Source organism: Gossypium hirsutum, chromosome D09 (assembly GCF_007990345.1).
Source record: "Gossypium hirsutum isolate 1008001.06 chromosome D09, Gossypium_hirsutum_v2.1, whole genome shotgun sequence".
NCBI lineage: Eukaryota > Viridiplantae > Streptophyta > Magnoliopsida > Malvales > Malvaceae > Gossypium > Gossypium hirsutum.
Window position 1 is genome coordinate 41,240,971 of NC_053445.1, and position 25,177 is coordinate 41,266,147.

Sequence of the window (25,177 nt, forward strand, 5' to 3'; positions counted from 1 at the left end):
TTAGACTTTTATTCATGTTATAACTATATTATAGAGTGAACAAAATTATCATAACTTATTTTTAAATAGAGTTATAACCTATAACTAATAATTCTAAATTAAATTGTAAAAAAAATTTAAATGTCAATTTAGTAATATGGTAAAAGATAAAAGATATTTTCATAAATTCAAAAGTTTTTCCAAACTCGTGCTTTTATATATACTATAAAAGATTATAATTTATAAATAAACTCTATCTAATATAAAATTATTATTTATTTAATAAAACCGAAATTCTTATTCATAAATATGATGAATCTTATAAATAATGAAAAAAGATTTAAAATAACAAATTCAATAATACAATAAATAATAAAGCCTATATCTCCAAACTCATTCTTTTATAAATAGATAGATAAACTGACATTACTATTTATTAGTCCCCAAATAATGCCTAATTTTATTTTATTTTTTAATATCAAAGAATGCTTAGATGATTCTTGCTTAAAGGGAAACTATACAGAGTACAAGGCAATCATCCATGCCATACGCCCTTCTCACTACCCCCTTTCATTTTCCAAGGATCAAAACTGCTCAAAACCTCTTATGCCTATTGGCAAGTGCTAAGAAATTAGGTGCTCTTTAAATAAAATTTGTTTTAAATATTGTGAATGGGAAAAATAAAGATTGAAAGGGATTAAAAAAACACAAGTTAGACACAGAGAGTGCACCATCTAATCATGCAAAACCAATCAAACGGTACTAAAGTGAAAAGCAGACCTACCAATATTTCATTTGTTGTAATTGTGTCGTACATAAAAAAGAAGACCCCATCAAAATTCTTCTTTCAATAAGGGAATCAATAAATTTCTAACGTACACTGCCTTTGTGGTTAAGCTTTTGGAGATTTCAGTTTCAACAGTTGAGATAAGCAAGGATCGAATTCCCTAAGCCTATAACATGTAACCGAAAAGAACATACACAAAACGCAACTTATTACGATAACTAATCCATCTCAAGCAGAAACCTCAGAGAGGTCGTCTGTACTTTCCTCAAACTTTTTCCTTTTTTGGGATTCTAATTTACTTTGGCTGCCAATGGCATCAGATACAGCTTTTGGTAGCCAAAATCCAGGTCTTTCAAGAAATGGTGCCCGGTCAAGGACTAACGGCTCTCTCAAGGTTATCTCAACGCCATCATATGTCCATAATGCCAAAGTTGCTTCACCCTTGAGACCCAAGGAGAACCAACCTAACCCAGCTGCTGCAATGTCTATGGTGTTTACATCCCAACTACTTCCAGACACTTTAACTTCCCTCTCTTGCCATTTCCCTAATTCAGAAGCTCGGTCTTCACCAATGGGTGGCTGAAGAGGAAGTCAAAAACAGTAATATTAGGCCTTTTATCTTTTATGCCATAACTGTAGTTACATAGTCAAATGCAGTTAAAAAAAGGCAATGTCATCTCCTCCATAGCAATGTATTTTCATTTCAGGATACAATAATTTCCCTCAAAGAAGCTATAGAGGAAATAATTACTCGAGTAATCGCTTAAACTAGGTACAAATTTCCCAGTGATCTCATACTGTAATTAAGCTCTCTGGGTAGGCACAACAAGCCTCCCAGAAATCCTTCTCTTTAAAAGTGAAAATCCCTTAATCTTGGTTGCAGAAAAACCAAACTTTAGGCAATAATGATCACTAAAAGTGGAAACAAAGACCAAACAATTTCCTTACCGGTATTCTTCTATTTCGATTTTATGAGGATATTATTCTAGTTCTTTAAACACCATATAAAATGAGACGACACCCTTCAAAACAGTTTAAGAGCCTATTGATTTAGAAGGGTCCTTGAGCAGCAGTTAATGCAACCAGCACAGTGAGAAACAATCACCAATTAGCATAAGATGGACAGAAAATACAGAAGAGAACGAAATAAAAGTATACATATACCTGCAACCTGATACCAACATGGTTCTTCCATATTTCATCAGCATTTTCAACCTTTCCCAAGTGCAGAGAAACATTTGGCGATGCCCAAATTGTAACATAAATTGTTTCTACTGAAGCATAATTTAGATCCAGTCTCATCAAGCCACCAACATGGACAGCTTGTCCTACCTGCATATTTTAAAAATCTAAGCATTAGACTTGATAATGTCCCTATTTGGTTGCATTGCTACCTTAAAATATTGCAAGCTTGAAGCAACAAAAGGTGTAAAGGTTTATTACTGTGGACAACAGACAATTGAAACTAAGATAACACTGGAAAACACAGAGGTGACAGGGAAACAATGAAAGGAAATCCCAGTTATTCTTACATATAATATTGAACTTTTCAGCATAGAATGACAAAGCATTCAGCTAAGGAGGTTCAGGTGCATGTTAACTAAGCATAATGACACAAGATTTGTCAATCTATTATCATCTCGGTTTGCTTTTCCCTGCTTCATTCTCTTATGACCATATATCAATAGACGAAGCTATTGTCATTGATCATGAAGGGGCATATAAACTAATGCACTGGATTTGGCCCCTCAAACTCATTGAAACATCCATCTTTAAAAGTAACTTCATCTTGGTCTAACCATCATCATAAAAAGTTAGAAATTACCAAATGAGGTAGTGTGAAGACACGTTAGGTGTTTGCACATCTAAAGAGAATGCTGATAAACACCCTTATAGAATATGTGGTTTGGCCTCTCAAACAGATTAAGGTGCAAATATTATGAAACAAGCTTCATCATATTGTAAACCTGCACAAAGGAAGTTAGAAATGACCTCATATCGGAGAAGGTAAGGGTAGTGCCAGATGATGATAAAAAAAAAAAAGGCAAATGGAGACACATTTCAGGTCTTCAGGCATGTGAAGTGAATGTCTGAAAATGTCCTCAGAAAAGGTTGCGAGTGACCACATCAAAAAAGGGAGGGGACAGAGAAAATAAGACATTGGGGATGGAGTACTATTAAAGAGGGCCTCTTTTCATTAATCTTACTACAGAATGACTAAAATAGTACGTAATTGTGCCATATAGTCCATGCATAGCTGACCTTATGCAGTGGAAAGGGACACTGTTTGTTATTCTTGTTACTGAAAACACAAACGGTATTATGAATAAAGATAAGAGACTCAGTTATTCTCGTTACTGTAAACAAGCACTATATAAAGAATAAAGATCCAGAACCCAGAAGCCAATTAATTGAAGGCAGAATGAAGATGCAGAGGAAGAGGAAGAATATACAGCCAAATAAAAAACTCAAGATCAATGATATGAACTCTTTCAATGCATTATATCCCTGATGTGCAGTACATCATACTCCCATATTTCATAAACAACTAATCATAAGATGCAACAATCAACTTTCACTTAAAAAACTTCAGTAAGTTTAAAGCACCGGGATTCTATTCAATTTTAATTGAAAACTAGACCTTCACAAAATAAAAATAAAAAAATCAAGGGAAAAAGGTCTAAATGTGCACAGTGATGATAGTAGGAGGAAACTTGCCTTCACCCTATATGTCCGAGGTTTTAGCTCCTTCCTTATTTCAACCATCTTCTGCTCATCCCTGTTTAATCTCATAGACATTAAATACGGATGTAGGAGCCCTGGAGTATCATACATCTTTGCCTTGGCCGACAAAATTCCACCAATTCGCAAAATCCCAAGAGTTGTCCCAGGAACAGGAGCTTCTGTAAGCCTTGTTATATTTGCCTTTTCCCTCTTAGCAAATGCATTGATAAGAGTAGACTTCCCAGCATTTTGAGCCCCAATAACCCACACATTACCTCGAGGACCTGCTAATTCCTTTATGAATGCCAACAAATTCTTCACACCCAAATCCTTACGGGAACTAACCAAATATACCCCATTAAGCTTGGGTGCCCCTCCAGCCTTGGCTCGGTGCCTAACCCATCTATCTAACCTAGTAGGTGAGATTTGTGAGGGGAGAAGGTCAACTTTTGTAGCCACTAGAACAAGTTTTGGCAACTTTTTGGAAAGTTTGGAGTCATTTTGGGCATTTTCCAACAACTTGAACAACGAATTTGCAGCCCGCTTTGGAAAGGAACCATCAAAATCAACACAATCAACAACCATAACGACAACAGTAGCACCAGCATTCCCAGTAGGCTTTATCAACCTAGTTGCTATTAGTCTATCAAAATCAAAATCAGGAATCAAATTTTCAACAGATTGGTTCTTCACCTGTCCATAGTTCCTCAAAGAATGACATCGCGCGCATACAGTAACCTCTTCTTTCTCCTTCTGTGCTTCCCGAGCCATCCTTTTCCTTTCTGCTTTTGACAATCTCTTCCTTTTACTCTTCTCCATAATCTCTTCTGTAATGTTACCATACCCAACACTTGCAGGAGCAAAACCATCAAACTCTATATCATCCTCTCCTTTTAAAAAATTAGCTTCCCATTCATCAGAATCCCAATCAAACCCATCCCCCTTTCCCAAATTATCTTCTTCTGTATCACTTCCCTCAAAATTTCCCTCAACTTCATCCACAAAATCCTCTTCTTCTTCTTCTTCAACATCATCATCATCATCCAACCCTTCAAGTCCACCCTCAAAATGCTCCTCCAGATCCTCTACATTCTCATTCTCCACTAGTGTCCCCTCAACAACCTTTCTTTTCTGATAATACCCCGGAAGATTAGGATCTTTATCTTGCATAAAGACTCCACAACCAGGGCAAACAGGCCCATAATTCTCATCCTCATCTCTCCCCTCACTCAAAACCGGATTCCTTCCTCTTTTAGGTGAGATTTTACCACGAATTTTCTCTGTTGTTCGATGAAAAGCTTGGTCCTTTACCGCTAAACTAATAATAGAAACTCTGTTTCGTTTATTCTTCTTGTCACCCACTCCTGCAAAAGTAGTGTTTTTGAAACTTGGGTTGTATACTAAGCATATGAAAGAAAGTAAAATACAATACAGACATACCAATTAGCAAAGGCAATTACCAGAGAAGAAGCAAAGTGGGGTTTTCAGTATACTTCTTGTGGTGTTGTAATGGAGCTTAGGGGTCAGCTTGACTATTGTTGTTGATAACAGATATGCCATTTCTTCAAGGTACAAAGACTTCAACTTTCATTATCTATCCAATCCAAAAATCAAGAGATGAGCAAATCAGAAAAAACATATGAAAATACGAAACTAGTTGGAGTACCAATAAAACATATAAGATTACCGTCAAAAGAGCAAAACCGAAAACGAGCCGGAGGGCTTACGATGGGCCAAAATGTAGAGGGTTAATATAATATTTTTTTTCCCCGCAACCAGCAGTTTTATTTTGATATTATTACTTAAAAAATAATAATTTAACTATTTATTTATTTTGGTATTTGAATTTGGTAAATTGATTATTATTTTTATCTTGAATTGGAAAAATATAAAAGTTTGCCTTATGGTTCTTTGAGATTTTACCATGTCTTTAGGTTGACTTTTTTTTTTGACATGATATAATTTTAAAATATTTTATATTTTTTAAAATTTAAATACCTAAATAGATCTAATTGTTAAGTTCAAAACATAATTACAAATTTTAAAGACAAAAAATTACATTAATCCAACTTTTTCTTTTTTGAAAAAAGAAATCATAGATTCAATAAGGTTTCCTTATGCATTCATCAAAGGTTGATAGGCAATGTAGACTTGTTGTTCTGCTCGAAAAATGAGATGTTTGGATAAAAATATAAGCCCAAAAAAGAGTTTGAAAAAAAAATAATGTCTATTTTTCTAAATGGGACGAGCTTTGGGTAAGCTTTTTCAGCTTAGCCCAACCAAAATCTTATGCCCGTTTATTGGACCTGACTCGAAAAATTGGCTTAAGATTTTGCTCAAGCCTAGCCCAGATAAAAATACTAAAATTCGGACTTGGCCCGGTTCACCCATATTAAATTTTATATTATTTTTAAAAATGTATATAATACATCAAAAATACTAAAAACATTAAAATAAATGTTTCCCAACAAATTAAAAATAAATTAAAAAAATATTTAAATAACACTAAGATATGTGCTACTTAACAAATAAATGTCTTTAAAATAGTAATAAAATTAACAATAGAATAAGAATTATACAATATCCAAACAATAACAATAAAATAGTAACAACATAATAATGCAATGGTAGCAAAATAGTGATAAAACAACAAGAAAAAAAAAGAAAACAATAAATGTTTTTTTTATTACAAATTTTGGTCAGGTTAGGCTCAAGGCCAAAAAAATCTTATCTAAAGCTCGATTTATTTTCTAAATAAATATATTTTTTTTGTTATAACTTATTTTTCGGGCATATATTTTCACCCAAATTTTTTCATTTATTGGACGAGTGGCCCAACTATAAACAGGTTTAATAGTATTTTACATTGATAAAATGTATTTTTCTTTATCATAGTTATTTTTTTCCTTTCTGAAATTGAAATTGGAATTTCTTATGCCGAATTATTTTTCTTTGACAGTATACACATTTTTCATTTTGGCATTTATTTACTTTCACTTCAAAGGATGTTAAAAAAATGGACCAACCAATAATGACGTGCCAGTTGTCTCTCTATTATGGTAAAATTAAAATAAAAAATATTTTTAATTAAATGAAAATGAATTATTGTTGAATTTTTTTTATAATTTTTAAAAAAATTATGAATTTTATTATTTTTTAGAATTTTATCATATTTTTATATTTATTTAAAAAAATTTAAAATTATTGTTAAGGGTAATGAAAATTAAGGAATCAATTACTAAAATTTAATAATTCAAAATATTAGTAATTGTTGTATAACTTTGATTGAAATATAATTTTAAATTATTGAAATCAGTTACCCGAAAAAATAATCCAACTTGTAGTGAAGGGTAAAATATAAAGTAACCCAATAGTAATTAAAGAGGCAGTCGGATGCATGTAGATAGCTTACGTGGAAAATACTTGACACCTAAGCATGAAGTTGGGTTTAGTGGCAATATCTGGTTGGTTCAATGACGCCGAAAATGCCCAGTCCAAGTCTTCTCATCAGAATAACATAAAATAAAACGACTCCATTTAATTTCCCTAACTTTAGATCCAGTGAAAATTTTAAACAAACTAAAACAAAATTTGCAGAGAAACACAGCAGCAGCCATGGCAGCTCGCAAGAGAGCTTCAGCGGCAGATACAAAGCCAAGCCCTCCTCCTCAAACCCAGGAAACAACCACCCAAATTGACCCGCCTATCGCTCCACCTAAGAAAGCCTTAATCTTCAAATTCTGTCTTTTCTTTTCAATCCCATACTTTTACCTTCTTTACCAACACTACACGATCGAGCAAGAACTCAGGAGATCCATCCTTATCAATGCTTCCCTTTGTGTTACCGGCTTCTTCCTTACTCAGAGAATGATCCCTGTTGCTTCTAGATATGTTTTGAAACGCGGTTTATTTGGATTTGATATTAACAAGAAGGGTACCCCTCAAGGCACTGTTAAAGTGTATGTCCAAATTCCAATCTCTCTCTTTTTTTTTTCTTATAGGAAAATAAAACTTTGGGTTTTAATTGCTTTTAAATTTTGCTGATTGAGGTATGTTTTAATTTGCAATTTCGATTGGTTTAGCTATATTGCGTTTGGATTTTGTTCAAGATCATAAGCTGAGTATACTGGCTAGATCTTTGTTTTTATTATTTTTATTATATATATGTATATATAACTTACTTGTTTAATAAATGTCTCTGTTTTATCATTTTATTGTCAACTCAATGACTTGTTGAATTGTCTTTAATTTAGACCCTCAACGTTGGTTTACTGTTCTTTTTAGAACCTTTGTTTGATACTATTAAATTCTTTTTTCTCCCCTAGTTCTGTTGGTAGTGCTTGCAAATGCTGATATTATCTACCATCATGCTTTCGAATCATATGCTCAAGTTTGTTTTTTCTTTTTCCATTCATGAAATTTATAAGAAAAATGAAGGAAAAAAAAAGGTAACACTCTAATTAGTAAAGGCTGCTTCGGATTCTGCAGGCCCGAATCATTGGGAATTGTTGTAGGCATTGTTTTCTTGGTATTGGCTATTCTATTCCAGTATTTTAACTTCACAGCTGATTCAAATGTAAGTGTGATATTTCCATGAAGTTTCTTGTTGCTCTTTTCACATTTTTTTTTTGATTTTTAATTTTGCAATCTGCAGTTGTATTTTACAATATCAATGAAATAGTTTATGACATAATTCAAACACTAGCTATGGGTGGTACCATTTTTAAGGGAAGAGAGTTGACAGTTTAACGTATAATTATTGGTGCATTCTATGGAAGTGAAAAGTGGGGTGTAAAGGGTAGCGACAGAAGGAAAAATAAGTAAAAGATTGAAAATGGGAACTTTATTAGAATGTGTAATTAAGGCAAAGTGGTGTAGGCTTATAGCAAACATAAAATAGACTAAAACTCTAAACTCGTACGTTATTCCTTATGACCAACTGAACTAGTTCTTAGTAATATTTGTTCTTATTCTTGTATTTTCATTGGATTCTTGTCATATTCCTTCCTTAAACCAAACATATATTCAGCAAAAGCATGCTATTGAGTTTTTATAGACTGCTTCTGGTAGGTTTTGAAACAAGGATAAGGATATTGATATACTATTGTTATTTGTTATTCAAGTAGAGTTAGATGTAAAAATATTACGTAGTTGAAGTCATTCTAGAATATAATTTCACTTCTTCAAATCTTTCTTCTGTTGTTAAGTTCTGTAATTGAGTAGAACAGAGAGAAACTGTTATGTACCTGACCTCAAGTGGTTTGGCTTAAGGCCTAGTTAACTTGAGAAAAATGCTGGGAATGTTGAACTTTGAGATAACTCCACTTTATTCTAAGAAACTTTTATTCCTTGTTCCTTTTTTTTTTTTTTTGGTACTTGTCACATTTAGCGCTGTTATTATTCCAACTTTAAGGTAATAAAAATTTTGTTTCTTGTATAATAATTTTAGTGCGAGTTCTCAATGCATTAGGTCTGATGTTTAGCTTATTCATGCAGAGTTTAATGTTTTATGCAATTTAAGAGCAATCTGTTGCCTATTGTTTATTCAGTGGCTCGTTGAGTATAATGCAGCCTTAGCATCCATCTGCTTCATGATTTTACTTGGATTTGTAGATGATGTCCTGGATGTCCCTTGGAGAGTGTGAGTATATCCTTAGCCTTCTGGTTTTCAGCCTGTTAATTATTTGGAAGGACGTCTATGGCTTCTGAACTAATGCTTAACAAGATCCTCACTTTCTTTTTTTGTGAAGAGCAGGAAACTACTACTACCGTCAATTGCTGCACTTCCATTGTTGATGGCCTATGCTGGACATACAACTATCATAATTCCAAAGCCTCTTATTTCATATGTTGGGCAAGAGGTGTCGGATCTAGGTATGGAACAGTACCAAGTTAATATGGCAGTAAGAATAAGAGCTTTTTGTAATGTTGATGGTGTTTGTTCTGTTGGTCTCATTTTCTTGTGGTAGGATGCCCCATTCTCTTTTCTTTTCCTTTAGGGTCATCAACCTAACTCTAATAAAAGCTATAATCTCAAAGTTCTGGCTACTGGGCATGTGGGGTCATCTTTAGTTCAAATCATTTAGGGTTTTTACCTTTTCAAATTATTTCAATGGAGGTTCCAAGTTGTTGATTGTGGCCAGATATAGGGGCCTTTTGGTTAATTCCCTACCAGGTGACCCTTCTGTTCATAGATTAAGCAGAAGACATTGTGTATCTTTTTAGCTCTTCCTTGATGCACTTTTTAGCACTTAATTTTTAAAGTAAAAGTACGGCTGGACAATGATCAAGTTCTAAAACTTCATTCTTTGTTCTCTTCAAGGGGGGAAAAAATTGCCGTGGCACAATGATATTAAGAATGGTAATTGGTTAGTTGAATACTTACCCTAGGATAATATATTATGGAAGAAACTTGGCCTGGACCTATGGTTTAATTATGAACTTAGTATCATTGAGCCATTCCAAGCAATCAATCAGCATGATTTGTTTTCAATGATGAACTGCATCATAGAAAGTAGTCTGTACATACTTGCTAACATGCAAATATATGTACTTTGTCCTTTTATTTTCAGACAAATATTCGTCTTTGAACCAATGACACTCCAAATTTTTACCATGTTAAAATTGTGTCTATATGCTCATACACGTTGGAGGGTACGTGAAGATATAAAGGAATGTATTGAGATATGCCTTGGATATAGTTAGAGTTAACATTAATCTTTTTGTATGAAAAAACAGAGGGCCAAAATGTTGGAGTCAACATTAATCTTTCTATGCGTGAAAAAACAGTGGGCCAAATATAACTATAATTTTTTATGCAGATTTTAGAGTTCAATTTGGGCATAAAAGTTGCCTTATCTTGTGTTATCTTCATTTTCTCTCCCATTTTAAGATACCTTTTCAGGATTAATTCATTTTGAACTTCTAGAGCTTTTTTCATTCTTTTTTCTTTAAAGAAGGAAATCTCAATTTGTTTCTGTACATAGAGCATCAAGTCAGTGGGCTGTTTATCCTTGCAAGGAACTAACAGTTAGTTCTGTTGTGGCAGGATGGGTGTACAAATTGTATATGGGGCTTTTGGCAGTATTCTGCACAAATTCAATTAACATTCATGCTGGTTTGAATGGCCTTGAAGTTGGGCAAACAGTTGTGATTGCATCAGCTGTAAGCATAAACACTAATGATATTGTAAATCTGGCATTGTAGTGCTCTAACTTCTTTTTGAAATTTTACAGATTTTGATACATAATTTAATGCAAATTGGAGCATCTTCAGATCCTGAGTATAAACAAGCTCATGCTTTCTCTATTTATCTTGTGCAACCCTTACTAGCCACTTCCTTGGCCTTACTTTCCTACAACTGGTAATAATCCTGGCATTTTGCTGCCAGCTGTTTGCAACTTCTTCTTGGCTAATAGTCTTGCTAATGGCTTTTTACTCTTGTTTGTAGGTATCCTTCTTCAGTTTTTGTTGGGGATACATACACATACTTTGCTGGAATGACCATGGCTGTAGTTGGAATTCTGGGACACTATAGGTGTGTGTTCCTTGCCATAGGTTTCATTTGCCTGGTCTTTGTTTACATACATGTACGCATGAATGTATGTATTGTGTCGGCATGTCCCTTCACCCAAATGTCATGATAGTAAACTCAGTGTTTTCCGAGTTCTGAAACATTCGGGAATTAACGCGTCTTATTTTTAAGATTAAAAAAGAAAATAGTGATGCAGTAACCTGGCAAGTCAAATTGAAGGCCATGATTTAAGAAATGAACTTTATTGTCTATTAATGGCATGTTGGGTCCTAGAATATCTATCCCCGACAAAACAAAACAAAATTAATGATTTTACCGTTGTTCTTTTTCTTTTTCATTTGATGTTGATTTTTGGCACCTAATTACTGGGTAATACAATACATATTATTTGGTTAGAAGCAGGTACCGCTGAGTTATAAGCTTCATGCTGCCATCTGCTATTTTGCTGTACTTGGTGGTTTATTGTTTATTTTCTTTCATGGCGACTAAAATATTTTGACTTATCATCAGCAAGCTTTAAAGTAGAGGGGCTATGCTTATAAATATTGATTAAATTTCTTTGTTCTTTCTGCTTTAAAATCTCTTGTTCCAGTGAAACACTGTTGATTTTCTTTCTTCCTCAAGTGTTGAACTTTCTCTTGTCACTTCCTCAGGTTTGATCTACTGCTCTCTCTCTCTCTCTTACTATATATAACTTGACTAAATAATGTGCAAAACATCTAATTTGCATTTTCATAAATTCTTTGTTAGCTTTCTGGCTATGTCAAATGTCCCCGACATCGTCTTCCAAGGTAACTCTTGATACCAGTATCAGACTTGGACTGCAAGCATCAAACTTTTCTCATCTCTTTTATCATTAATGGCTTTTGTATCTCTAGATTCAATCCTGAAACTGGATTACTTACTGGAACACGTGATGGTACACTCATAAACTTTTACTTGAGAATGGTTGGGCCGAAATCAGAAAAGACGCTTTGTATCCACCTCCTCCTTGTTCAGGTGAGTTTTTCATATTTCCATTCATTCGTTTTTATGTCATCTAATCCTAACAAGGAGTTAGCTAGGTTCTGGATGCTCTGAAGATAAACCAATTTAAGCAAACATATAGCTTGTGATAAATAGTTGTAGTTAGAGTGTGTAAAGTTGAATGATCTGTGAGTACCGTGTTTGTTGACCAATGTCTTATGTGGTTTCCCATTTTCACTAGGCCCTAGGATGTTGCTTCTGTTTCTTGCTGAGATACTTGCTGGCTGGTTGGTACAAATAAGGTGGCAGCTTTAAAGAAATGCAAAATACATTTGCTATACGGGTTTGTGGTGTAGAACAGGAGAAATGGTTTTTTCAGCTGAGAGAAATGAGCCTACTATCTTGACATACCATTTTCATTTGACAATTTATATATTTGGTGGAAGACAAAGTTTGAGAATATTAGATATGGGGAAACCAAAGCCTCAAATACTGTATTTTTGTTTGCGTTAGGAGGTCCGTGTTTAAAACTGTACATTGAGTCATTGATTCACATAAATTTTAACTACTTTTTTATATATTGGGGAATTCAGAAGAGGATAGAGGGCTGCAATTTGCAATTTTTTTAGTGCCCATTATGTGTTTTATTGACGTCTTGTTAAAAAATTTCACTTTGTGTATCAATTATTATTTCGACAATCACAGAAATTTAAAAAAAAAAAATTATTAACGGTACAATAGTTGGTTACTTGGTTCAACAATTTTATATATATATGAGTTTTGCCTAAACAGCAATCCAAATCAAGTTTTAGATGAGATATAAGTTTAATCCACTTATCAAATTAGATATTTTCAAACAAATAAAAAAAAACAATAATGAACTTTTTCTCCAATTCAAACAAATTTTTTTTAAATAAAGATATCCGATGATTGGGATTTAAAAAAAAAAAACTTGCTTGACTCATTTTTAAAGTTGCGCTCCTTAGGCCTACTAGGGACTAGATTGTTATACATTAGTAGTCACCGGCTTGAGTCCTAGAAAAGATATGGGTTTTCAACCCACGACCCAGATAGATTTCACTTGAAGATTAAGGGTTAGGTGAATCATGAGAGGATAGTGAGGTGGGTTCGCCAATAAGAGCTCGTAGACACGGCTTGCAAAAGGAGGTCTGTGAGCACGGGTTGTAGATCGAGCTAGATCACAGCTTCAGTTTGCATGCACCCAAGGAGTGCGCAGAAAGGACCGTGTGCCCCATAGGCCATCCAGACACGTGTCCAACAAGTACGAGACCCGCTCAGTATATTAGTCTCAAGAACAGAAAGGACTGCGTGCTTCGTAGACATGTGTCCAGTTGGCTTGGAGTTCGCAGAGGATGTCAGCACTAGAGACAGAAAATGTCAGTGCCAAAGGCAATAGAATAAAGACAAAGTAGTGGGACCCTACTATGAGTTGAAATAGTACTTGTAATCGCATGTATAAATACCCCAACATTTCTATCAATAAAACATGAGAAAATATTACTCAACACTCTACATTTTAGTTAAATGTTGTAAATATGTGCATTAAAAGATTCAAAATTTTTCTATTAAAAGATTATGGTAAAAGATCATTCTTTTTAATATTTTAATAAATTTGTTTATCCAAATCTAATAAGTTGAAAAGTGCTATTAATTTTTTAAGATTTAATTTCTATTCTTATTTGTTGGTTTGATATATTTTAAATGTATTTATGTGACGTATGATGGATAAAAAACAAATCTGTTAAATTGACAAATTCTAATAGAAATAAATGAATTAGGATTGATTTTTTAAATGTTAAAGTAAGTTATAAGATTAGTATGAAGATTGTGAAGATTGATTTGGAGCGTGGGTTAAAGTTCGTAGTTAATATTTAGATGAGAGGAGATGTGAATGGGTATCAAAATGGAAAAGAAATGTGGAGTGTGAAGATTAATATAGAGAAAAGAAAATTGGTGTAGGTAATTGAGAAAAGTGGAGGAGCGAATGGGGTGCCTTTAGGACTGACTTTCACAAGGTAAGGTAATGGTGTTATACGTCATTTGATAATTACAATTTACAAACCAACGGGAATATCCCATCCCAATATTCTGTACACACAAGGCTAATTGCTTTGCGCCATCTCCAAAGCTCCTCTCCCACTATTAACCTCTTCAAACAATTTAACTCTCTCTATCGCCCATTAAGATGCCTACCTCCTCCTATTTCACCATTTTATCCAACTCTTGTCTGGTATTGCTCTTCCAAGCTTTCTTCATCTCCATCGCCGCATCTTCTGATCGTCACACGCCGGAGAACCATATCCGAACACGGGCGGGTGCACCCTTTAAAGTTGCGTTATTTGCCGACTTGCACTTCGGGGAGAACGCCTGGACGGATTGGGGCCCCAAACAGGATGTCAATTCTATCAAGGTTATGTCTAGTGTGCTGGACACTGAAACTCCAGGTGATTTTATCTATCTATCTCTTTATTTATTTATTTTTAAGTACATGGAAAACACCAAAATTATAATGGTTACATAAAAGAGAATACATGAGTGAATAAATGAAATATAATTTAATTAAGTTTTAAAAATTAAGAAATAAATAGAATAGAAAGATGGTGTTTTCTATTGATAAGTAGTACAATCTTTATCAAATGATTTTCAACATCATTTCAGCATATTTAGGGGTTTTATTTTCTTAATCATTTTATATACATACATCAAAGCATGTCATGTGACAACAATTCATAAGGAAACATATCTTACAAGGTTTTTTTTTTTGGGATTCAATAATTGTGGTATTACACTAGAAAGGAATACATCAGAAAATGTAACTCTTATTTTTATTATTTTTTTAAGATGCAGAGTAATGTTATTTTTATTTTATCAAATTTTCAATAATTAAAATATGAAATGTATTTAGTTCTTATTTTCTTATAATAGAAGCATGAAAAATAAAATTAAAAATGTTTCACTCAAATAGGGGTTAAAGATTTGATATTTAAAATTGTTTAAAAAATACTTGTTGTGTTTTATGTACGTGAACCAAGTTGAATTCATCAATTAAAGAATTTTCCAACTTTTTCCAGCATCCCACCTAAAACTAGTTAGTAATATGTCAACTAAATATTTTACTGTTTTCTGCTATCCACAGCTAAGGGCAAACATATCTGTACAATTATCTGATATTATACCTGGTTAAAATAGGGCACTGAAAATGCCTGGAATAAATTTTGAAACAATATCCTCTTTAAATGAAACTAAATACTTAATCCTACTACTAAACCCTGCTTCCTTGTTTATGTATTTATTCATTATTAAGAAGCAACATACTTGACAGATTTTGTAGTATATCTTGGAGATGTTGTTACGGCAAATAACATCCCAATTGCAAATGCAAGCTTATATTGGGATCAGGCAATTTCTCCAACAAGATCCAGGGGCATTCCATGGGCTAGTGTGTTTGGAAACCATGATGATGCACCCTTTGAGTGGCCAATGGAGTGGTTTGCAGCCTCTGGAATTCCTCAGCTTGTTTGTCCTGTGCTGAATTCGGGTAAGCAGCTGGATGATCAAAATGAATTCCCATTAATATTCTATACAATGAAACCTAACAAGTAAGAGGTAATGAAACTTAGGTGCTTTCAGAAAACAATTACTATTTGTTTCCTGAACTCAAGAGTTTCTTTATCAGGTGAAGAATGTAGTTTTAGGGGAACATCACGATTGGAGCTGATGAAAAATGAGATGGATAATAATGTCTTATCTCTTTCTAAAAGCGGACCTCAAGATCTATGGCCAGGTATATCCAACTACGTACTCCAAGTCTTGTCGAAGGAGAAACCACATACGCCTTTAGTGTATCTCTACTTTCTAGATTCTGGTGGAGGTACCTATCCAGAAGTTATATCAACAGCTCAAGCTGACTGGTTCAAGCACATATCTGAAGAAATCAATCCTGATTCAAGGTACAAAAACGGGTGTCTTCTCTCTTTGATTATTTGAATAGTTTTTGTTGGTGTCTTATTGGATAGGATTCTTGAAAAAATACTTGAAATTCTTACTGATTTTTACGTGTACATTAGGTTAGATAACAAGGGAGAGAAATGAAGTGGAATGGATGGATAATTTAACATATTGGTCTCATGACATTAGGCCCAAGAGGAAAAGAAGACATAATTTTACCAATTTGATTAAATTGTGAATGAGTTTATTTCGAGTTTTGATATCTTCTGAACAGAAGAAGGATGCTCAATTCAATCAAACAGAGAGCGTGTCTCAAAAATCTGATTTTCTCTATGTTTTGTGACAATAAAAGAAATGTTATTGTACAGGGTCCCAGAACTAATCTTTTGGCATATACCAAGTAAAGCTTATAAGAAGGTGGCTCCTAAGTTCAGAATACACAAGCCTTGTGTGGGTTCCATTAACAAGGAAAAGGTTGCTGCTCAAGAAGCTGAAATGGGTATCATGAAGATTCTTGTTAAAAGGCCATCCGTCAAGGTGATTTCATGGATAAATATGCTTTCCTTTTTAGAGTCCTATAAATATTGTCTCTTGAACTATTCTCTGGGGTTGGGGGCGACAAATTTCTAAGGTCTAGACTTAAGATTTTCAAGTTGGAAGTTGCAATTTCTAAGTTTGATTGTCTTTTGGAACACAAGCAACATATATAGCTATGTTACTTATATGCATGCAAAATATAGTTAGGTCAAGACAAAAACACGCCAAGTGATGGCAACTGCTAATATTTGGGTCTCATAAGGGTGGGGAAAAATAGTAATTTCTCAAGAAAGTTCATTGGAGTCTTTATATATATACATGTGTGTGTGTTAAAGTTTGTCTTTTCCTGCCCTCCCCTCATTCCGAGAACCTGCGTCATGTATTCTAAGTGGAAATCTGTGCATTAATTATCAAATATGCTCAAAATAATTTATGGCTAAGCTCAGACTTTACCAGTGGGCCTTTCCATTGCTTGTATAGCAGGGCAGGAAATCCTTACTCTTGAGATTTAATATTTTTCTTAATATTTCTTTTCCATTTCGATTCATGAACTAATGGATTGCTAATAATACATAGAAAAGGAATGAATGTTCTTACTATCTCATTTGGGATCCGGTTCTTGGGCATCTAGAGAAGATTCAAATCTATTTGTAGCTCAGCTGGTCAATGTATACATGGAGCCCCTATCAGACATCTTAAATTGTTTCTTTGTTCTAGCTTGTGTTAGAAGAAATCACAATATCTAGACTTACTAAAGCCATTGCTAAAGGAGTATGCCATGAACCAATTACTGCAGCAGAATTAGATTAATCTGGAAATTTAGGAATGTCAACTTTGCATGTTTATTTGAAAAGGTGAACTGAAGAGAGTCCAATGCAATGAAACTTGGAAGAATAGTTTGAGTAAAATACTTGGTAATTTTGCTATATGGACCCGAACTGTATGTAGTAATATTCATCATCAAATCAGAAAATGATTCAATTAGGTTGAATGGATGTTAACTTGTTAGTTTTGTGAATGCATGGTGGCAGGCAGTGTTTGTTGGGCATAACCATGGATTGGACTGGTGTTGCCCATACGGGCAGCTTTGGCTTTGCTTTGCTAGACATACCGGTTATGGTGGATATGGAAATTGGGCTAGAGGATCTAGAATCCTTGAAATCAATGAGAGACCCTTCTCTATAAGCTCTTGGATTAGGATGGAAGATGGTTCAGTTCATAGTGAAGTGATCCTGAGTTAATTCTCAACAAATTATTAGTCTCCGAGGTATTGTGTCCTGTTTATGCTATATTTATCTGCCTAATCATTTTATTGCAACTAATTTCTTCTTCCGCAGATGGTAAAAAGCCAATGTAGGGACATTTTAAGTTACAAATTTGTGCAATTTATAGGGAGATAGAAATGTAAAAGTTATAATATGAACACTTATGGATGATTCTTTTATTTTTTGAACACAATTAAAAATGTTTTGTTTTTTTATCTTTCGGAAATGGCATCTCAAAACATTTATTTATGTTGGAATATTTTCAAAATATATAAATGAAAAGTTATAAGTAAAAGTTATGTCACTTTGTTATTAATCAAAAGTTGTCACATTTATACTGATGAATTATGCCTCTTAAATTCAAAAGTTAGATCACTTAATTATTAACAAATAGTTATAATTATTCAAGTAGATATCTATTGAATAATTATGTTTATTGCTAAAGATATGACTATTCATTCGGTAGTTATGTCCCTATAAAAAGACATAAGACCTCTTATAAATAGGAGAGAAATTTCATTTGTATGACACACCTAAAAACATAGAAATAATTTTTTTCTATTTCTCCCACCATTTTTATATTCATGGATTGTTTTATAAAGAATTTCTAAAATTCATATCTTTGCTATGCTCTGCTTAGTGTTCAATGGGCTGTTTCCATCAATACAAAACGTAGATAGTCATTGGGCTTTATTGTATCTTCAAGGTTCACTTGGCAGTAACTTTTTTACACATCATAATATAGGCAGGAGCGGATAGAACTTTAAAGAAAGTGGCATTGATACATGCCTTGAAACCTTCATTAATTTCTCCTAAGTTTATTTTATCCCTACACACCAAAAATGTATGTCTGTGTGTATTATTTTCATGAATATAATATTTTTCTATTGTAGATAATATTTAGTCATTTTTACTGAATCAGATTCATTATATGTTATATTACCTTATGTCAAAACCTTTTTGAAAATCGACTTTTTATTTTTAAAAAAATGAAAATGGAGTCGCCACTAATCTTTTTTTAATTAGGTGTGATTGGATCACCTCAACTTGGTCATTTTAATAAAATGTTAGATTTACCACTTTGATGATTTTCGGTCTACAAAATTCAAGAAATGGGTTCAGGAGTCAATTACGTATGAGGAAGGATTAGTATCCTCATAATGCCCAAAATTGGTACCTAATTGATTACTTGATGTCTTAGTGTCGAAAGTTGAGAACTCAAGGAAAATTTAAAATACGATCCCCTTCCTGCATGACTTGATTAAAATATCGCTAACTAAATTAAATTTAATGGAGAAGGCCTTATCTCGAGTTAATCGAGAAGGAAAAATCATGTCCCATAAGTTAGTGCACGATGTCTTGAATCCTCGAAAACAAGAATAATCGCCATTTGATTATTACCTAAATCCTATGTGCTTTCATTTTAAAAAGGATATTCGATTACTTTGGTTCAAGGAGAAAGTCATATTCCGTAAGTTAGGAGCACGACCCATCGGATTCCCCAAATAAAGAATATTGCCTCAGTCTTAAATCATTTCTTATGCGTTTGCGCAGAAAAACAGATGAACGTATGCAACAATATTTTCAATTCACGATGATGGCAAAATTATGATATTGACAAAATAACAACCTAAATAATAAAATGAAATGACAATAATATGATGACTACAATAATAAGAAATAATAATAAATAAAAAAAATTATTCAATTAATACTACTATATAATAACGATAATAATGGTGAAATAATATAAAAATGCATGTTAATAATATAATTACGTTCATTAAATATTGATTTTTGAGCGAATTTTAACATAAATAATATTAATTAACAACGGTTATCACTTAATAGTATTAATAGTATCAATAATTAAAAAAATAAAGGACCGAAATAAAATAATCAAGAAATTCAATGGCAAAAAATTAAAAAACAGCAAGTACAGGGACTCAATTAAATGAACAGGGGACTAAATTGAAACTGTGACAAAACCTCAAGTATAAATAAATAAAAATAATAAATAAAAGGGTTAAATAAAATAATAATAAAATACAGGGACCAAAAGGGTAAATAATCCCAAACCCAGTACACGTCATTCCCAAAGGGTCAATAGTTTGGGGACTGAATTGAATATGTAACAAAATTTAAATTATAAATCATAAAAACAATAAATATAAAGGATTGAATTAAAATAAAATGGAAAAGTACAGGGCCTCAAAGGGAAATTATGCCAAACCCATGTCGTTCAATAGTGGGTCACAAGACCAACTTGCAAGGAAATTAAAATTATGGGTAAAGATGAAATAAAATAAAAGATGCGGGACGAAATTAAAAACAAGCAAAAAAGCGGAAGGGCCAAAACAACAAATATCCCCTCTCTTTAAAAAACATGCGGATCTTGGAAGGGGTCCGGTCGAATATTCGGGTCGAGCTCGAAACGATGTCGTTTTGGGCGTCTGAGGCCAAGCACAAAACGACACCGTTTTGAAGGCCTATATAAGATAAAAAATCTAAAAAACAATCGTTCTGAATCAGTTTTTTTTAAAAAAAAATCCTTTTCCCTTTTTTTTTTCTCTAAAGCTACCCTCCCCTCCAGTCACAGGGCCGACGAGTGTCCGCCGTGGCCACCAATCATTGGTGACGGAGACTGCTGCCTCCGGTGGTCGAAAATTGCAAAAAAAAACCCTTTTTTGAAACCTTTTTTGTGTAGAACACTTTATATTCATAAGCATTATAAGCACAACCAATAAATTTTATTCATATTCAAGAACATACACTTATGCTACTTACCAAATTTATCTATTATCAACACTGTTAACTCAATATACCATTAACTTATCAAATTACACATCTCTTCACATTAGCTCCTTTCAAATATCAAGTCACATTACAAACATACATACTAAATTCATTCAATATACAATTTCAATGTCTTAGCTCATTTCTCTTATCAACTTACTCATAATGCTACACATGACATTCTTTTTTATAATTCAAAACAAGGTAAACATGGCTAGAATCCTTAAATTACCTATTAAGCTTACCTTTTTTGAATCACCATGAACTTATTTACTTTACCATACATAATAAAGGACTTGTAAACATATACATGATCACACTAATTCATTAACATGTGCCAAGTTCATCATATAACAACATTACTTACTCATTGCACTTACAATCAAATTTATAACCAAGAATTATAATAACCACTAAGAGAATGAATGATTAATAGTTTATGGAATTAAAGGAATTAAGGTAAATTATTATGAACGAAATTGCTATGATAATATTGATAGTGAATTTGGGGAATTTATAATCCAAGTTAATGAAATTTATTATTAAAGAAAAAGATTACTATACATGTATTGAATTAGTGAAGAATTAATCATTGAGAAATGTAGTATGAAAATATTTATATGAATAAAGATATTCACATGTGAAATTATTGAGAATTCATATATATATTTGAATGGTATTCAATGAATAGAAGAGTATTAAAAATGAGAAAGACATGTGAATTGCCTATTCAATTGAGACATGAAAATATGTGTATTGCATTAGTAAACATGGTGTGAATTAGTTTAGATCTGATTGGCATACCAATAAAAATTGAATAGCACGCTTAATATGATGTGTATGGGATACAAAGTATTCGAAGTACCAATTGCACTTATGTGCCATAATGTGTTGCGGGGATTATATTATGTGCAATGCACTCATATACTTTGGTGTGTTTTGTATGGATGCACCGTTGGTAAAATTGGTGTGTTTAGTTGAATATGATTTTGTATATCTAGCTTATATCCACCAACAATTTACTAAGGGGCTATTATCAAAAATTAATTTGAACATGAATCTATGTTGTTAATAAAAGAGATAAAATAATTGTTATAAATATGTACGTAATTAGTAATTTCCATGAGTCATTTATAAATTGAGTGAGATTTTCTATTAATTTTATGATATTACTAAGGGGTTTAATGTTTTAATTTATGAGATTTATATATGAATTGGTAAGTGGTAAGTTATGAGAATTCATTTGAGTACTTATCAAGCATTTTGTATATAACAGCCCAATTTTCAGTGGTGTTAGAAATACTGGTTTGAGACCACTAAATTCGACAAGTGAGTTTGATTTATTATTTAGTAATTATGATTTAAATGTGATTTTAGAAAGATTTGTGAAATAGTGATTTGAGTTTAGAAGGAATTATTAGGTTAATTGGTTTTGAGAACGGGGTATTTAGACCTCAATTTTATAGAAAAATATTTACGGAGTGTCATTAAGTTAGTATTAAAGTTTTGTCAGAAAATTTTAACATTTTGATAGCTAATTAAATAAGAAGGACTAAATTGAAAAAAGTGCAAAACTTTCTAATTAAAGAAATAGTGATTAAATAGCTTAAGTGGTGAATAAGGAAGGACCAAAAAGGGAATTAGACACTTATTAGAAGGCTGAAACGACATGTGCAGAGAAAAATATTGAAATTGGATGAATTAGGGGTAAAATGGTCATTTAGAAATTAAGGTAAAAATTAAAACAATAACTAAATTGAAAATCTAGACATTTATTCATCAATCTTCAGCCAAAAATACCATAGAAGAGTCTCTCAAAATTTGGTTTTTCTTATTTTTACACCATGTGAGTTCAATTCTTGCTCTTTTCATTTACAACTAGGTCCAATTATCTATTTCATTAGTTTTTGATTTTATGAGTAATTTTGAAAGTTACCATTGATGAGTGCTGGATTTTTGTGATGAATTAATATGGATTTAGGGCTTTAATTTTGTTATATGATGATTTTATAAAGTGAATTTGATAGATATTAATTTTAAGACTAAATTGTGAAGAATTTAAGAATCAGAGTTTACTATTAAATTTTTATGTATCAAAGGCTGTAAGATAGCCTAGAATACTTTGATAAAGTGTCAATTGAGAAAAGTTAGTTCATTTGGTAGACTAATTAGTAAGGGACTAAATTGCAAAATTTGTAAAAGTTGGGGTAATTGTATAATTTCAAAAATTATAGGGTACTGATTGTAAAGAGAATTGAAACTGAAATATATGCTAATGCATGAATAATTTTATATGTTAGATCAAGAGCCCGTAGATCAACGAGAAAAAGGGAAATTAACAGAATAATCATTGAACTACTACAAACTTACAATTTAACCTAGGTAAGTTCGTATGGTTAAAATTTCATGTTAAATGTTAAATTGAGGATTGGTATTATGTAATTTTTCATATCATGTGTTGAAAATAAAATTATTGTTAAAGTTATAAAAATTGAATTGAACGTTCGAAGCAAAAGGAACACAGGATTGAGTACATTTGTTTTGTGCAAAGGAGGAATTGATGGCAAATTACCCAAGTAAATCGGGGTTCTGCATTTGTTGCTAACTTTTGTGTTTGCTTTCAGTTTAGCTCTTATGAGCTTCAGTTAACTCATATGAGTTTCAGTTTAACCCTTTTAGGTTTCAGTTTAGCTCTTTTGAGCTTCAGTTTAACCCTTATGGGTTTCTGTTCAACTCTTATGAGTTTCTGTTTAACTCTTATGGGTTTTTGTTTAGCACTGATGTACTTTTGTGCAGCCTTTGGGCTTCTGTATACGATGTACTCATATCCGTAAGTCGTTCTCCAATTTGATAAAGGCTGGTAAGTGACATATGGAGTATTATTGGAAAAATTAATGATATTATCGATTTTGAGATGAAATAAGTGAAATCATCAATTGAAGTTGTGATTGGCAGGAAATGTATAATGAACGATTTAGCTAAATGCATCATTATAGTATGTTCGGTAAGATTTAAGTTTAAAGCCAACGAACTTACTAAGCTACATTTAGCTTACTTGTGTTGTTTAATGTTCTTTGTAGATTTTTGAATAGTCGGGAGGTTGGATCAAAGCATCAAATCTCACTATCCAACTTGCTGGTAGATTTGGCTAAACATTCTATGTTTTATATGGCATGTATAGGAATTTAAATGGATGTATAACCATTAAAATTACATTTTGGCTATGTTTGATATTAACTTTATATGTATGGTTTGTCATGTTTGGTATAAGTGTTGGTATGGGTAATGAATGAATTGGAGTAGCATATTAATATAATAGTTGCATGTGTGAATTAATTTATGTTCTATTTTAGATTGTTAGAGTATATGTGATAATATGACTATAATAATGATAGGATTGGTTGTTTTGAAGATTTTGTTATGGCCTATATGTATGAAATTTGAGATGTGTAGGTTGGAGTCAAGAATGGGTGAGAAAAGAGGCCATAAAATGGCCTATTTTCGTCCATATGGCTAGAGACACGGGCATGTGTCTTAGCCATGTGTGACACACGGCCTGGCATATGGGCATGTGGTCTGGCTGTGTGTCCCTTGTACCTTGAAATTTTAAAACATAATACCCAGGTTTTTATACACAACCTAGCACATGGGCGTGTGGCTTGGCTGTGTGATCTTTGCACCTTTCACACGGCCTATCACATGGGCATGTGGATGGCCGTGTGACCCAAGTCAGAGAGTTACACGGGTATGGACACGAGGTGGAACATGGTCGTGTGCCTTACATTGAATGCCCACACAGCCTAAGACACGGGCGTGTCACCTCACACGCTGGCCACACGAGCGTGTGTCCTCTGCTCCTAAGAAAATTTTTGAGATTTTGAGAAAAATTCGTTGAGTATCCAGTTTAGTCCCGATTCACTTCTAAGGTGTTTATTGGGCCTCGAGGGCCTATATAAGGGTCAATATGAGTGTTTTATGATTGGTTCTTAATGTGTATATTAAATATTGTGAAACGTTAGTATTTAATCCGTAAAGTTTAGTAATACTTTATAATCCTGTTCCGGCGACAGATAAGGGTTTTAAGGGTGTTACATTGTATGCTTAGCACATTTGTTGTTTTTTTATGCGTAAGTTGAAGATTGAATTGAGAAAGATAGTAATCATTTTGTTGCAATTTCCATATCACATCACATCACATCACGCAAGCGCTAGCAAGTTAATCTGCCATAATTTAGTGTGACAAATTAAGCCCTTTTCATTACTTAAGAAGCTTGTATTCAAGTAATTTTATGTCCTTTATGTTTATTTCTAGAGTTATTTAGTTTTAATTTATATTGAACAAAATTGAGTTTTTAGTGTTGCTTTATGACTTTTAAGGCCGATCTAGGCCTAAGGAAGAACTAACAAGATGATTGAGTGTGCAGGAAGATATTTTAGGTCAATGAGTCAGTGGACTGTCTCGGATGTCGCAACATTTAGAGGGGATGTCGCAACAACGAACTTCAAATCGAGAGGGGGAAATACAACCATCGATGTTGACAACAAACTTCGAACCAATAGGAGGAGCATTTGGCGTGCAATGTAGAGACACTAGCTATAGGTGTTGTGACACCAGCCCGA

At 33.0% G+C, this 25,177-nt stretch overlaps 3 protein-coding genes across 4 annotated transcripts; 2 read left to right on the forward strand and 1 right to left on the reverse strand.

Moving 5' to 3' along the window:
• Positions 1-742: 742 nt before the first annotated feature.
• LOC107891345 (GTP-binding protein BRASSINAZOLE INSENSITIVE PALE GREEN 2, chloroplastic) lies at positions 743-5,259 on the reverse strand. Of its 2 annotated transcripts, XM_016816106.2 has the most exons (5): positions 5,178-5,259; positions 4,951-5,084; positions 3,485-4,854; positions 1,931-2,098; positions 743-1,345 (listed from the first exon to the last, which is right to left on the reverse strand). In XM_016816106.2, exons 2-5 carry the CDS (start codon positions 5,048-5,050, stop codon positions 995-997), a joined length of 1,989 nt encoding a protein of 662 aa, XP_016671595.1. In that variant the 5' UTR covers positions 5,051-5,084; positions 5,178-5,259; the 3' UTR covers positions 743-994. The 2 variants fall into 2 exon arrangements, with proteins under 2 accessions (XP_016671595.1, XP_040956622.1); XM_041100688.1 differs by lacking the exon at positions 5,178-5,259 and having other exon boundaries at positions 4,951-5,137.
• A 1,765-nt stretch (positions 5,260-7,024) lies between these two features.
• LOC107891344 (UDP-N-acetylglucosamine--dolichyl-phosphate N-acetylglucosaminephosphotransferase) lies at positions 7,025-12,568 on the forward strand. The gene is made up of 11 exons (XM_016816105.2): positions 7,025-7,449; positions 7,979-8,066; positions 9,040-9,131; positions 9,246-9,364; positions 10,539-10,654; positions 10,726-10,853; positions 10,941-11,027; positions 11,617-11,677; positions 11,775-11,815; positions 11,903-12,023; positions 12,232-12,568. Exons 1-11 carry the CDS (start codon positions 7,106-7,108, stop codon positions 12,289-12,291), a joined length of 1,257 nt encoding a protein of 418 aa, XP_016671594.2. The 5' UTR covers positions 7,025-7,105; the 3' UTR covers positions 12,292-12,568.
• A 1,183-nt stretch (positions 12,569-13,751) lies between these two features.
• On the forward strand, positions 13,752-17,976 carry LOC107891343 (probable inactive purple acid phosphatase 16). Its single transcript, XM_016816104.2, has 5 exons — positions 13,752-14,455; positions 15,334-15,549; positions 15,688-15,961; positions 16,328-16,496; positions 17,528-17,976. Exons 1-5 carry the CDS (start codon positions 14,197-14,199, stop codon positions 17,735-17,737), a joined length of 1,128 nt encoding a protein of 375 aa, XP_016671593.2. The 5' UTR covers positions 13,752-14,196; the 3' UTR covers positions 17,738-17,976.
• Positions 17,977-25,177: the final 7,201 nt, after the last annotated feature.